The sequence below is a fragment of the Toxorhynchites rutilus genome, chromosome 1 (genome assembly GCF_029784135.1).
Source record: "Toxorhynchites rutilus septentrionalis strain SRP chromosome 1, ASM2978413v1, whole genome shotgun sequence".
Lineage (NCBI taxonomy): Eukaryota > Metazoa > Arthropoda > Insecta > Diptera > Culicidae > Toxorhynchites > Toxorhynchites rutilus.
In genome coordinates this window covers 122,974,034-122,989,560 of record NC_073744.1, presented here as the reverse complement: position 1 = coordinate 122,989,560, position 15,527 = coordinate 122,974,034, and the positions used below count along the sequence as shown (strand labels likewise).

General features: G+C 38.2%; 1 protein-coding gene and 2 non-coding genes across 3 annotated transcripts in view; all 3 read left to right on the top strand.

Moving 5' to 3' along the window:
* The window catches only part of LOC129761785 (mitochondrial protein C2orf69 homolog), a 65,866-nt gene that overhangs the window by 42,131 nt on the left and 8,208 nt on the right, over positions 1-15,527 (top strand). Inside the window, exons 2-3 of the mRNA XM_055759553.1 lie at positions 10,834-11,258; positions 11,337-11,569. Of these exons, the coding sequence (XP_055615528.1) occupies positions 10,887-11,258; positions 11,337-11,569 (605 nt within the window). The 5' untranslated portion in view covers positions 10,834-10,886. The remainder of the gene's footprint in view (positions 1-10,833; positions 11,259-11,336; positions 11,570-15,527) is intronic.
* Positions 5,957-6,030, top strand: Trnat-agu (transfer RNA threonine (anticodon AGU)). The gene has a single exon. It is a non-coding gene; the product is annotated as a tRNA-Thr (tRNA).
* Trnat-agu (transfer RNA threonine (anticodon AGU)) lies at positions 9,860-9,933 on the top strand. The gene has a single exon. It is a non-coding gene; the product is annotated as a tRNA-Thr (tRNA).

The following is a 15,527-nucleotide window of genomic DNA, read 5'->3' as shown; positions in this document are numbered from 1 at the left end:
ACATAATTTAGGTGTGCCTCAAAACGCTCAAAGTTTTGATTCTTTTGACTGCCGTTTTTTAGTGCCGTTTTTTGACAAAAAAAAAATTTCGAGATGATACTAGATCTCGACGATTCATGTCATTTTAAGACATTTGACATCAATTTTTTTTAGAAACCCCCGGTTTCCTTTACTCTTCCCCCTTGGGTGATTTTTCGATTTTCAAAAAACTCAAACTTTGACCGCTTTGCGCCACTCTCCCATAAGTCCGATTGAGCTGATATTTTGCATAGGGTGTTTTTTCGAGGTGGTGAACATTTTTATGGGGTAACTTTTGAAATTCGAGATAATAATTTTCATTGGCACCCTAATACAGCCATTCCATGCCAAACCGATATAGTGGTTCTCAGATTTTCGTGAAAAGTGGTAGTTTTGTTCTTTATCGCAAAACATTAGACCCGTATTTCTTTTAATTTTTCAGTAGGGTGACCATTTTTATTTTAGGGTGGTCCAAAAAAAACCTTTTTTCGCATTTTGCCAAAAATGACTTTTTAAAAAAATTCATAACTTTGACCTACTAGACCGATTCAGATGATCGACATATCAAATTAAGGCCAATCACCTGGTCTTTTTTGAAAAAAATACTATGTCTGCAGAAAATTTGAATTCTGCTCTCGTTATTATTGATTGTATTCGTTTTTTATTGTTTTCATAGAATCGGGACCAAAGGCGCTATAGTTTTTTATATTTTTTCTGGAAAGCTGAGGATTTTTCACACAACATATCTCGAAACCAGGGAAGCGTTTTTTTTCGTTTTTGAGTTATGATTTTTCAAAGTTAACCGATGGTCCAAAAAATCTTTTCCCATTTTTCTCACTACAAAAAATCATAACTTTTGATCCACTGGACCGATTCAGTCGATCATCTGAATCGGTCGAGTAGTTCAAAAGTAATAAATTTTTAAAGAAAGTCATTTTTGGAAGAAAAGGGGAAAATGATTTTTTGGACCATCGGGTAACTTTAAAAAATCATAACACAAAAACGGAAAAAAAACGCCTCCCTGGTTTCGAGATATGTTATGTGAAAAATTCTCAGCTTTCCAGAAAAAAATATAAAAAACTATAGCGCCTTTGGTGCTGAGACTATGAAAACAATAAAAAACGAATACAATCAATAATAACGAGAGCAGAATTCAAATTTTCTGCCGGTATAAAAACCAGGTGATTGGCTTTGATTTGATATGTCGATCATCTGAATCGGTCTAGTAGTTCAAAGGTTATGATTTTTTGAAAAAAGACATTTTTGGAAAAAAGGCGAAAAAATTGTTTTTTTACCACTCTAAAATGGAAATGGTCACCCTAACAAAAAAATAAAAAAATACGGGTCTCATAATTCGCGCTACAGAACAAAACTATCACTTTTGACGAAAATCTGAGAACCACTATATCGGTTTGGCATGGAATGGCTAAATAAAGGGTGTGTCACATCAAATTGCATCACGGAAAAAACGCTGTAGAAATTTAATTTTTATGAATTATATCTTCGACTTTGGCTTATAATTAGATAAGAGTGTATAGATCACGTTGGCCATGCTTCACTGTCAATTTTTCGTAAATTTGGAAAAATGTCGTCGAACGAAAAAGAGCGTCGTGAATTAATCCTGTGCACTCATTTCGAAAATCCGGAGTTGTCACATCGGGACATCGGTAAGATGCTGGGAATCATCCAATCCACGGTCAGCAGAGTACTAAAACGATACTTCGAGAACCTAACCATCGACCGGAAGGTGAAGAACGGCAAAAATGGATGCTCCGTCAGTGAAAAAGATCACAAGCGCGTAGTTAAGCAGTTCAGACGTGATCCGAGAAATTCGGTCCGGGATGTCACCAATAAGCTGAATTTGTCAAGTTCATTCGTCCAGCGGACCAAGCAGCGGGAGGGCCTGCGTACATACAAGGTTCAGAAGGCTCCTAACCGCGACGAAAGGCAAAACATGGTGGGGAAGACGCGAGCCCGGAAGCTGTACACCGAAATGCTGACGAAGCCGCATTGCCTGGTAATGGACGACGAAACCTACGTCAAAGCGGACTTTCGTTAGCTGCCGGACCTGTTGTTCTTCTCCGCAGAGGACAAATTCAGCGTTCCGGAGGAGATTCGCAAGCAGAAACTATCCAAGTTTGCCAAAAAGTACATGGTGTGGCAAGCGATCTGCTCTTGCGGAAAGCGGAGCGCCCCCTTCGTAATGACCGGCGCGGTAAACGGGCAGGTTTACCTTAAGGAGTGCCTACAGAAGCGCTTACTACCACTATTGAAGCAGCACGAGGACCCGACCATCTTCTGGCCGGATCTCGCTTCGTGCCACTATTCAAAGGACATGTTGGAGTGGTACGAAGCCAACGGGGTCACCTTCGTGCCAAAGAAAATGAACCCGCCCAACGCGCCGGAGCTTCGCCCAATAGAGAAATATTGGGCGATTATGGAGCAGGCCCTCCGGAAGAACCCAAAAGTTGTCAAATCGGAGGCGGACTTCAAGAGAAAATGGATTTCTGTTAAAAAAAAAACTACAACCTGACGTTGTACAGAACCTTATGGACGGGGTAAAGAGGAAGGTGCGAGCATACGGGCTTGGGCTCGAAGTATGAATAAAAAGAAAATGCCAAAAGTTGTTTAATAGTTTTTATTTTACTGTCTAAAAATATTATTCAGTGCTGAACTTCAATTGTAGTTTTTTCCTATATTTTCAAATAAATACATACTGTCAAATATATATCGGGAATTTGTGTTTTTGAAGGAAATGCTTTATTTATCATCTAAATTATTATTATCACCCTTTGAAACAGGCCCCTTCTGAGGTAATACAATTTTTTGAACGAACAATCCAGTTATTGAGACACTTTTTATAGCTGTATTCAAAAATTGACTTCAGTTCACGCAGCGAATTCATGTTTATGTCTTCAATGCTGTAAAAATGGATACCACGAAGTGGTAATTTGAGTTTCGGAAATAGAAAAAAATCACACGAAACTATACAGGTGCTGGAGAGTACGGTGCTTGTTCAATCACATTGCAGCTATTTTTGGTCAAAAGTTTGTTCAAAATGATCGACCAATGAAATGATGGATTATCGGGGTTCAAAATCCAAGTGTTATCCTTCCACAAACCTGGTTGTTTGCGACGAATTTTCTCTCAAGCGCCTCATAAAGCTAAGGTAATCTTTCGCCATTGACCGTTTGCAAGGAATCCCAAATGGACAACACCACGAATATCGATGAGAACAGTCAACATTACCTTTATTTTTGATTGACTTTGAAGTGTTTTTCTGTTTCGACTCATGTGCAGTGGTTCGTGCTGATGATTGTTGACTCTTTTGCATATCTTACTTATACGTCCATGTCCTCGTCGCCAGTAATTATGCGTTGGATAAACGTGGAATAAGAATTTAATCGTTCAAGACATCTTCAGCCACTTGGTTACGGTTAAAAATTTTGAAGAAAATTGAGCACTTTTGGCACTAGTCGTGTAAACAAAATATGATGAACGATCTCGTGAGAGATATTCAATTCACGGGCTATCTCTCTCACACCTCGATGACTATTTCCGAGTACCATTTCTTTCGTTTTGTCGATTGTTCCAAAAATTTAACTGGTGAATGGTCCTCCTTGTGGCAAATCGTTCATCTCTTCTCGGCCGTCTTTGAATGCCTTATACCATTCATACATCCGTATTTTCGACATAGCTGAGTCACCAAATGTATTCTGAAACCTTTTCAATGTTTCGGTTCATGAAATTTTGTTTGCAACACAAAATTTTTCACAACATCTTTGAACAGAAGAATTATCTACATCAACAATCGCAGAGCAAAAAAAATAGCCAGGATTCCTTCTTCTCAATTGTCTTTTTTTTCTATGTAACATTTTTATTATAATTTTTATTGATTTCTTCCATGAAGCATTAGATAATTTCCTGTAGATTTCCTATAGGTTTCCCATTCCTATTTATTTTTGTAGGAGTTGCTGTTTTTCAGCTAAAATTTAGATCATTTAGAAATGGGACACTTTCGACATAGTCAAAACACTTTCTAGGATGAAACAAAGATAATAAAGCCTAGTTGATATACAAATGGGACACCTTCGTCTGCGTATATTTTTTAACCATTCCTTCAATTGAAACACTACCTTAGGATAAACAAAGGTAATAACAGTACACCAAGGTTTTTTTTTTACGCGGGGGATACGTACCTCGTAAAAAAACTGCGTAAAAAACCCGCGTTAATTGGAAAATCCGCGTAAAAAAACGCGTTAATTCGAAAATCCGCGTTAAAAAAACCGCGTTAATTGGAAAATCCGCGTAAAAAAACCATGTCACCTAATGATAGATATCAAATGGGACTATCCTTACGTAGAACGGAAGTAAAAAGTTGAGTGTTGCTCGCTTCCGAAAACCCGTAGTTTTTTCCTGCAATTTCGTTGGTTACGGGTAACTATAGTTCGGTTTTCCTCCCGAATGAGGTCATCTGCTGTTGCTAGGAGATTCCCTTTTGATTTGTACACTCTACTGCCGATGCACGTGCAACTGTTGGACCGTCCAAAGCTGAGTAGACAGGGAAATCCATTCACGAATCGCTGCCCGTATAACCCCCTTCCCGTTGTACCGTCCGGTGAGCTCACGTTACCCAACACCTAAAATCCACGTAAGAATCGTGATAAGGTGCGGCACTTATTTCCTTCATAAGCGCTAAGTTCCGTTACAAGCACTAATTACCGTGATATGCAAATCGACCATCGTCGTTTCGAGGAGACTTTTTTGTTATTCTACAGTTGCTCATTAGTCGACGCAATCACGACCCACCAATTGCTCGTCCGACCAATACTACCGGTGGATGCACCCTTCATGTTTAGTTTTCGCTTCATCATCACCCAATACTTCACTATTGGACTGAACTGGTCGTAATTTTTGAATTCAGCTATTTTGGGATCATCTGGACTCCATTGTCGTTATATCAACGTTGCACATTCTTGCTATAATGAGAACTGGATATATCTGGTACAAAATTTTCTCTTGTTTGAACGCCATTTTTACAACATAAGAGCAAACGTCAAAATCATAATAGAAGAATCCTTCTACACGCACATACTTACAAAATGTGGGATGTTCAGGTTTTTTGAATGCACACTCAAAAGAAACACCTCAAGTTTAAGTTTAAGAAATTACGATAGTTCCGTTCCCTTTAGAACAAATATTTGGTAACACTTAAAAAGACCGATGAATGAATTCTTGCTCTGGTTGAAGGGAGCAAACGATTCGCGTTTTTCAGTATCTGTTAGCAAAATTACTTCTTCAGTGCCCCCAAAAACACCATTTCCCAAATAAATAATCCACAAATTATGATATGGAATGCCTCCCTCTCGCAGAACGGCAAATCATTTCATCATATCTGATTTGAAATGCGCTGCACTTTTACGTCATTTCCAACCCGGAAACAATGCTCGAACTCACGAAAATCTAATGACCGATTGGGAAAACAACCGCGGCAGCGAAGCTTTCCAAATGGCTTTTCTCAGGACCGGAAGTATGATCTGTTATGATCTGAGAAAATTACCAAAATCCGGATTTTTAGCGTTACGTAATTTGTGCACGACGCCTTACGAGGACGGTCCGATAAGTACTTAGTCTCATGACTTGATCGATTTCTCTTCATTAACTTTTTATTTAGTTAATAGCTCAACTGAAAAAAGTTCCAATTTAAGTTCGTATAGAATCCGATAGATGAGGTTCTGACCTATCTTCCACATTGTCAAATACAGCTGGAAATGTATTTGAGGCTAAACTATGACCAAAAGAGAGAGTCTATGTAGAGAAATCGATCAAATCACTTACACCCCTTTCATTATAAGCCCCTCAAATGATATTAAATAACTCGTTACTGAATTACAAGTCAAACCGAATTATTCGGCTCAATCTTCCATTGTGAATATCTGGCGCCGTGGCTTAGTTGGTTAAAGCGCCTGTCTAGTAAACAGGAGATCGTGAGTTCGATTCTCGCCGGAGCCTTCAGAAGAATTTTTTATGCAACTGTTTAGTATTAGATATCGTGATGATATCAACAACAGTGCATCATCATATCCCTTGTTTGTTCGATATATTTATTGTGCATGGTTTTGTTAACCCATTTTTAAACCACCATCTATTTCCGCATTGAGAATTCCAAACTTTATACCAAAAACAAACCGGAAGATTTTTATAAATTGATTACTTTGCCATGCAAAAAAAAGGTTTCTTTCCTTCCGTGACAATGACTATTTTTACAGTCATTGCCGTGACCAGGATTCGAACCTGGGTTACTACGGCCACAACGTAGGGTCCTAACCACTAGACGATCACGGCTATCGGAAATTACATGTTATGATCAAAATGACGACCGGTAACTTATTATGAGTCTGCTATGTTGTGTCAACGCCTATGTTTGTGAGCATAGAACTGATTTCCAAACATTAGTTTGCAGAACATCATTGTTTTAAAAGATCCTAATAACCTTAGTTTTTTTTGTTTTTGTTGCTAACGTGTTTGAAAGAATCTTCGTCAATGATCGTCGCCTTCAGTAGCCGTGATCGTCTAGTGGTTAGGACCCTACGTTGTGGCCGTAGTAACCCAGGTTCGAATCCTGGTCACGGCAGTGACTAGAGCATCAATGTCACTGTCACGGAGAAGGGATATTTTTTATTCTTTCAAATCAAATTCGTTTGGGGTCTGAAAGACTGATTGTCTGATCTCGAGTATTTTCATGTTACTGAAATCATCCTCTGTACCAAAACATATTTTTTTAGATTGAAAGATTTGAAAAAAAACTAAATAATCTAATTTCTTCAAAGAAGTTTTCCAAGCAAAACTCACTATATCGTTGTTTTCGGTATACTAAGCTTTATTTCCATAAATCTCTAAGGATTTTTTGGAAAATATTCAGAAATCATCTGCCTTATCGATATTTTCTTTGTTAATTGCATCAGATAAACTCACGTGTTTTGACTAAACAAAAACTTTGATCATTTTGAGTGCATCGTTACCAATTCCAAAGCAAAATTTGTTATTGACTTTTAGCTCTTTATACATTTTTCGACCAATGCGCAAAAACTAGCTTCTTATACAGCTTTTTTCTGAATGTTTTAATTCAGCACAATCGTGGAACAAACTCAATATTGTATTCACCAATTTAGGATAATCACTAACGAGGCTATTTTCTTCTTCGTCACCCAAAAAAAGACTCCCTCCGTGACAATGACTATTGTTGTAGTAGTCATTGCCGTGACCAGGATTCGAACCTGGGTTACTACGGCCACAACGTAGGGTCCTAACCACTAGACGATCACGGCTACAGGGAAACTCGAAACAATTATTGGCAAGCTGCTTTTAAATCATTGCACTGCGCTCAACGCTAAAGATCATTCGAGTTATGCATGACATAAAACAGATCAGAAAATGTCTACTCCACTTCGACAGGTCTCTACTGGACCATTTCATTCACACCAGGTGAAATAGGTGCACCGTATATGCTGTTTCAGTGATATTTCGTAAAGGTTTATTTTTGTACTGTCCGGCAAGAGAAAAGTGAAAGTGTATCAGTTCAATGTCTTTCATTTCAAACTCAACCGTAAGTGGGTGCAATATCATATGTATACCATCGTTTCTTTGTTGCTGATTTAAAATCATTTTGATTGTTAAAGTAGTCACAGAAACTGTATATTTTAACAAGAAAAATAAAGGATTAATGATGAAAAGCTCTCTAGTGGGAAAGTATTGTTCGTAATATACTTTTATACTCAACTCAACTCACAATAGTCTACGGTTTTTGTTTTGTTTTGCCGGCAGGAAAATCATTCGGTCTCATTTCAGCATACACAGAGAATTATGGTTTGAAAATTTATCTGTTTCACAGGCGGGCAAATTAAACTCAAATGTGACTTTATTTTTAATTATTTTTTTTCTGAGAGTGATACAATTTCACCTCACCTTTACCCTTGCACTGAAATTTATGTTTCTCACCGTGTTGAAATTGTTCTGAATAAGTTGATAGTTGATTGTAAACAATTGAGTACAAAGAATTCAGCCTCTTCGTCGCTATTGGAGCTTAAGAAACCATCCCTCTTATGGCGGGTTTACATTAGGGAGATCTATAGCTATAGATGGATTTATTCACGTGAAATAGGTGTAAACGGGTGAGAATAAATATGATACACTTATTCGAGGTATATATAACTTAAATAAATTCAGCATATGTAAACGCTTGTGAATTTCTCACTGGTGAGAAATCACTAAAGTTGGATGCAGTTCTACTTCAGGTGAATAAATTCACCGAAGATATGAATATATTCATTATGGAAGTTCACGCTAGTGTAAACGGTTGGTGCGATTTCTATAAATCTCTTCATATTTCTTCATATGAATATATCACTAGTCTAAACCCACCCTTATATATTCGAGATGTCAAGTTCATCAGTGATGATAAGATGTGTGGCTTATTCCTTCAGAGGAAGCAATTTGGTCAAAGGTATACCTACCTTCTAAATGAACCTCACAAATTTTGTTTGCCTTGACACACCTATAGAAGTGTTAAACTGTTAGGATGTTTCACTTATTCTTTCGTCAAAACTTTTTAATAACCCCTGTTAAACAAAAGAACTCCCGAAAATCTGTTCCAATATATTATTTCCTATTCATGGTAGCACCAGAACGAATAGAATTGTGAAAAAAAAATCGACTTCTGACAATGGATTTTATAGGAAAACTGGAAAGTTTTGATTCCATTACCGTGACCAGGATTCGAACCTGGGTTACTACGGCCACAACGTAGGGTCCTAACCACTAGACGATCACGGCTACTGAAGGAGACGACAAGAGACGAAGATTCCTGTATACATGTGAATAACAAAAAACAAAATGATGATGATGTTGGATTAAAGAGGCTTTAAACTTTTCAGTTCATTCGCCTCTAAAAAAACAAAAAGCGAAAGAACAGAAATCATTTCATTTTTTTTTTTTGAATTCCGACGTTCAACAAACTAATGTTTGAAAGTTAGTACTATGCTCACAGACTTAGGAGCGGACACAATAAAGCAAACCCATAAGAAGTTATCGATGTTCATTTTGATCATAACATGTAATTCCCGATAGCCGTGATCGTCTAGTGGTTAGGACCCTACGTTGTGGCCGTAGTAACCCAGGTTCGAATCCTGGTCACGGCAATGACTTCAAAAAATAGTCATTGTCACGGAGGGAAGATCTTTTCTAAGGGACAAAAAATATAACATCGCCAGAGTTTATCGATTCGCTGGGTTCTTTGATTCTTCTTTGAAAATTAGCTAATAAGCTCAACGTTAGCAACATTTTTGGTAATCTCATTTTTTGTCGACTCGTATTTTACATGAATTTTCGAATTAACGCGGTTTTTTCACGAGGTACGTATCTCCCGCGTTTAAAAAAATCTGTGTGTATAAGTATTATTATTGATAGTGAAAATGACTTGCGAGAATTGTCGCGCTTCATCTATCAGCCACAATCGATAAGATTCTAAAGTATTTAAAAAATGTCTCCCTCTCCGTGACAGTGACATTGATCTTTAGTCACTGCCGTGACCAGGATTCGAACCTGGGTTACTACGGCCACAACGTAGGGTCCTAACCACTAGACGATCACGGCTGTTGAGGGATACTGTAAACGCAACTGATAAAGCTCGCCTTTAAACAATGTTTGTAACTTGAACCTATCCTGAACCAATGTAACTCATCAAAACCTACTTTCACATAAAGCTCTTGGCAAGACCCCAAATGGAAAAGATTCTAACTTGGGTTGTGACATTCCACCAGAAAAAAAAATGTTATTGTCAACCGGCGCCGTGGCTTAGTTGGTTAAAGCGCCTGTCTAGTAAACAGGAGATCGTGAGTTCGAATCTCGCCGGAGCCTCTTCGATATTTTTCTCTCAAAATATTTTTTTTTATCAATATGTTCGTATTTTTATTTTTTAAGCAAGAATTTGCGAAAATAAAGATACATCAGATTCGTTTTGTATTTCGGACATTTTGTTTTTGATCCAGCGAAGAACATTTTTAACTTTTATTGTAAATGAAGCTATCTGAATGACATGTTGTTTTTTTGTGTTTTTCCGTAAGATTATGCATAAAAACAACGTGTTATGAAGAAAAGTGAAAATCGTAAAAAAGTAACATGGGACAACTATGCGTAGAACGGCAGCATTGTTATGTACCATTTCATCAAAATTTGAGATGACCATTTTGAGAAAATCGACTTTTAGTTTTTGAAATCGATTCTTTCAGTGTAGGATGTCAAAAAATATTTTTTTCAGTCTTTTGTTCTGAAAATTCATTTTTTTTCCTAAAACTCTTCCATATATAACTTTTTTGTAGGACTTACCATTTTCGAGTAGAAAAATTGTAAAAAGTGATCAAAAATATTTAGCCCGTTCCATATGTTAGTCTAGGTAAATTTTCGGAAAACTAAGTATGCCAAGTTGCTTAATTAGGTAAGATTTACACGCCCAGCAAGTTTCATTAGGTTCTGAGAGGGTCATGCCAATCCCATAGACGAGTTGGCGCGAAATCCATCAATTTCATCCTAGGACAACTTGCAGATGTTGGAGTGGTGTCTGTCGTAAGATCAAAAGAAATTCAAGAGCCTCGAGGTCTGGTTTCCACATCAAATGTTCTTGGAGGCCGTACTAAGTATCTGAGTATAAAATGCCAACAAAGAATACAAATCAATAAATACTAATACAAATACTAATGTATCAATCAATAAACCTATGATAATGAAAACTTCAATTCTCAAATCCTTTCTGCTAAACAGGTGAGACATCGAATTTGCAATCGCGGACGCCACAGAGTGTGTGACCTCATGCAATGCATACGCTACGAAGTAGTGATACAACGAATTCGTCGGCCACCGCGGCGGGCGCCATAACTGGGAGCAATTCTTCTGGCGCTGCCGGAGTTGCTGGTGGAGGAGGAGGAGGAGGAAGCGGAGTTAGTGGTGGAGGAGTAGCGGCGGGTTCGTCAATACTTCAGCTCCAACAGCAGCAGACCTCGCAGCCACAATCCTTACAGCAACAACAGCAGCAGCAAGCTTCATCACAACTACCGAAGGGTGGACCTGTTCGAATAAACAGCATCAAAGGCCACCAGAGTCGTACAAACCATATCATCTACTGTCCGCCGCTGCTACGTTCCAAAGACGACTGTACAGCTGTGGTTTACTTTGGTGGAGATGTACAGGTACGTTCTCTGTAGTTGGAGGTTTCGCCCCTTTTTCGTTAATTTACAACCCACAATGCCCTGTCTGTCGTATCATAGGATATCCCGGAAAAGATGGAAACCAATCGGGACAATAAAAACTACATCAAATGGAATTTAGAGAATACCGCCTTGTTGTTAAGAGATTCGTTCCCACGGGCGCACATAGTAGTCGTGCGGCCAATGCGCATGGAGTACAGCACATTCAGTTGTTTCGACAACTTCGTGCGTGGTAACAATGCCGGAATTCCCGATCACACCCCGATGCATTACTCACTGCTGCATCTGGAAGAGTAAGTGAAGTTAGGCGTCGTGCACAAATTACGTAACGCGAAAGAAGGGGTGGGGAGAGGTTGCGTTACTTAATGTGACATAGAGGAGAGGGGGATAGTTATGTAACAATATTCCATTGATATTCTTAAATAAATTCACGCACCCCTATATGCTTGAGCAGCTAGCTAGAATCTGGGACGGAATGAGGTGTGTTTCCTGTGCCAAGATGATAAAGCACGTATTGTAAGCCCATTACAATAGCAGCCAGTAAGCAGACACCTACTAGTGCATCTCGAATATCGCGTTAATCTATCGGATCATGATTTTATCATGGGTGCTAAACATAAACTTGTTCTATTTGTTTTCGCAGAATGCAAAATAAGCTAGGGCACCATAGTCGTGTTCAATACAGTGGTCCAATGACGTTCAGGAAGGCACTGTTGTTCGAATGCATTTTCTCATGGGCTCGATTTGAAAAGGGTTTACAAGCTGCCTGAATTCAAAATTATTCGGCTTCAAGGAATAATCAAGCCAGTTCATAATTCATAATTAATGTGGTTGGAGGACCAAACAAGAACCCTCTTTTTAAAAAAAATCATAGATATTTTCAATCTATCATTTTAATCAATTGAATCTTGATGCAATATCCGTTGCTACAAATGCCCCAGGACGTAATTCTTGCAACCGAGTTGAACATCGGATGACTCCTATTTCCCTGGAATCAGCAGGTGCAATAATTTCCCATTATCATGGCGGATCTCACTTGGATGGAAAACTCGAAACAAGGGACCCTGCACTGGAAACGAAACTTTTTCAGTATAAAGGGAAATCGTTAGTTGATGTGTGGAACAACCTAGCGATCCCGTTAAAGCAGAATATATTTAGTCCGCTCCCAAAATCGATAAAGCGAGATTAGTAAGATATACAGCGGAGTTGTTTGCTCGTCATGTAAGGACATTGCAGTAACGATAGGAACTGCTTCATTACTTGTAAGTGGAAACAAAAAACATGCGTTATGGTCAAAGTCTGAAAATTTTATTACAACTGTTCACCCAAGTAAATGACGGTTACTAGGGCAATTCAGGAACAACTTGAAAATTGTGACGCAATACAAAACCTAAGTACCGAATGCTTCGTATATCGCCAATCCACAAGAACATCTTATTGGATTCATGGACTTGCTATTAAAGCGGCGAGAAGAATTTTAAGCCCAGAAATTGATGGACAGTGAAGCAGCATCGACATTATATCGAATTTCAGCTTCATCTAATTTTAGTGAGAATGTGGATGACATGAATATTGAATTCGACTATGAGTACACCGTCGATGAAGCGAAAACTTTCCTCGACAGAACAGAACAAAATTCGTTGTTCTATATAGCGCGAAAAGCGCGAAAGAACATGTCAGCAGTGTAGCAAGAGATTGGTAGTCAGTCAAAATTATATTCCGAAATATGAAATTGCATTAAATTGAAATTAAATTCACAAATGAGCGTTTTGCCGTTCACTTTATTTCACTGTGAAAAAAACACATACATAAACTTGTATATAATTCCCTCACAATTTCTTTAAACTAAATATCGATATATTCATTAAATTCACTATTTATAAATTCAATACAAATCCAACGTTATTTATTTTTATTGGCAACACTGAAAAATCGACTTTTGACGTAGGATTACGTCTTTCATTTCTATACCGGGGTGTAAAATCAAAGTTTCGAAACCGAAAGCGTTACGCCGGAGACCGAGATTTTGAGCGTTAATAGCTCCTGAACAACTGAACGAAATGGTATGATAAATAATTCATTCGAAGGATAAAATGTCTACGCGTTATAGACTTGTTACTTTTGACGTAGGATTACGTCTTTCGGGAACATATTGGGGTACAAATTGAAAATCGAAAATCGAGTACATCGTGAAAATTGTCCAATTTCAAATGCTTATTGCTCAGTCATTTCAAGATGAATTGATGAAAGTTTTGCGTCAATCGATTCCGGCACTCCATAAATTTTTTTATATTGAAGAAAATAATACATGTCATGAAATTAAATATCGAACAATTGAAAAATCTTAACCCCCATCCTAACGGAAATACCCATTTCTGATTGGTCGAAATTGACGACACATGCGGCGGGTCCCTAACAGAGACATCAAAACCAAGCTGCCTGGGAGAAATCGGCATTGCAAGTCGGGGGCATTTTTGTATTGCAAGTAAGTTGAGTGATACGATTAATTCTAGCGAATGAAATTTAAATTTGGAACTTTAATGTTGGTTGCTTCATGAAATTTCATATCAATCGTGTATTGTGAAAAATTGGGCACAAGTGTAAGTGTAAAATTGTATCTGGTTGTTACTGGTTGTGTTAAAATGACTCGATTTATTCCAATTTTCATAAATAAGAACCAAGGTGTGTTCCTGCTCGAGAATGGGTCGTTTGGTTCAAGCTGTCTGTTTTGTTGTGTTCATTTTCACCCAAGGAAAGTTTATACGGCGAGAAAAATTGGAAAAGTGAAGAAATGTTAGAAAAAGTGATTTCCCATATTATCTACATATTGTATTAGGTGCTGTTAGTCCAGTAAAAATTCGCATTGGGTTGAACAAACACTCAGAAAGTGAACATTTTAAAAGAAAATTACCTTTTCCATTTCAAATATGTTTTCTCTATATTAAAGTAACATGTAAACACTGATGAGAAAAATTGATAATTGTGTTCGGTATTGGTAGTTATCTTATATTATATTGGTGAGTTTTTTTTCCTTTATTTCATCCATACATAACACAGGAGGCATCTCGTCTAGGATCACAGAGGGTAATTTTTATCATATCTAGTTCCACTTCGGCATCTTTTATCTGATACGCACCATCCCACGACTGTTTACTATCCTTCTGTTATCATCGCTCAGTAAACACTGGTGGAATGAACAAACAATACCCAACAACCAAACAAAACGGCCCTTCTCAGGGCCACCAAATCATTATCAAAGAGTTTAACAATGTAATCTTTCAAACATATCCAAAAGCAACAGAAAGCAACAGAAAGCCTAACGGAATCCTACGTCAACTATGCGGTCGTGTCTCGGACACAACCCTCCTGTGAGTTTTTTTTTCCAAAAACTTGTTTCAATAGTCTTAAAATTGTTCTAGAAACAGGCTATTGAAATCACCAATCGGTATATAAGCGAGCGCCGCTCGGAAATCCACTCAGTTCTAATTGAACAGCGATTGGAGCATGTTGTCGCTGTTGTGGTGAAGCTCTTCGTTTATCATGAAAGCGCGGATGAACGGTGTCACCAAGAGCCTGTTTGTGCACCTTAGACCAGAAGGGAATCCATCAGGAGGAGAGTCATGCCACAAACGGTTCCCCGGGAAGACATCGCTACACACACACATACACGCGCGGAATTCTTTCCGTTTGGATGCCATTCAGCATCGATAAAGTTCCGGAAAGATTTAATCATTTATGGAAAATATTCCGCCAGTTCCTCTGGGAATTTAAAAATACATTCATGTGAAAGAGTTTATTTTAATGTTTTCTAACCATGTAACACAGCGATCAAATTCATTTGATTTTGTAATTTTTCAACCAAGTGTAATTTGCAGGAAAGCTTCTGAAGATTATTCTTCCCCATCAGTAGGATATTTCCGTATCCAATATTGTATGCGCACGCAATCGATTATTGCTCAGTCGCCGAAAGTTTCGAGCTCAGAGAGTTCATTCCCCTCTAGTTTGCCTTCCAAATTGCCATCGTAAACCACACCTTCTATCGATTCAATCACACACAAAAAGCATACTTAAGCGATATTCTGGTGGTGAGACGCATTCATTTTTCGTGAGGACATCGACAAGACAACATCGTTGCCTAACGTGCTGGAGGAGACACATACACGCGCAGAATTCTTTCCGTTTGGATGCCATTCAGCATCGAGAAAGTTCCGGAAAGATCTAATCATTTCTGGAAAATAATCTGCCAGTTCC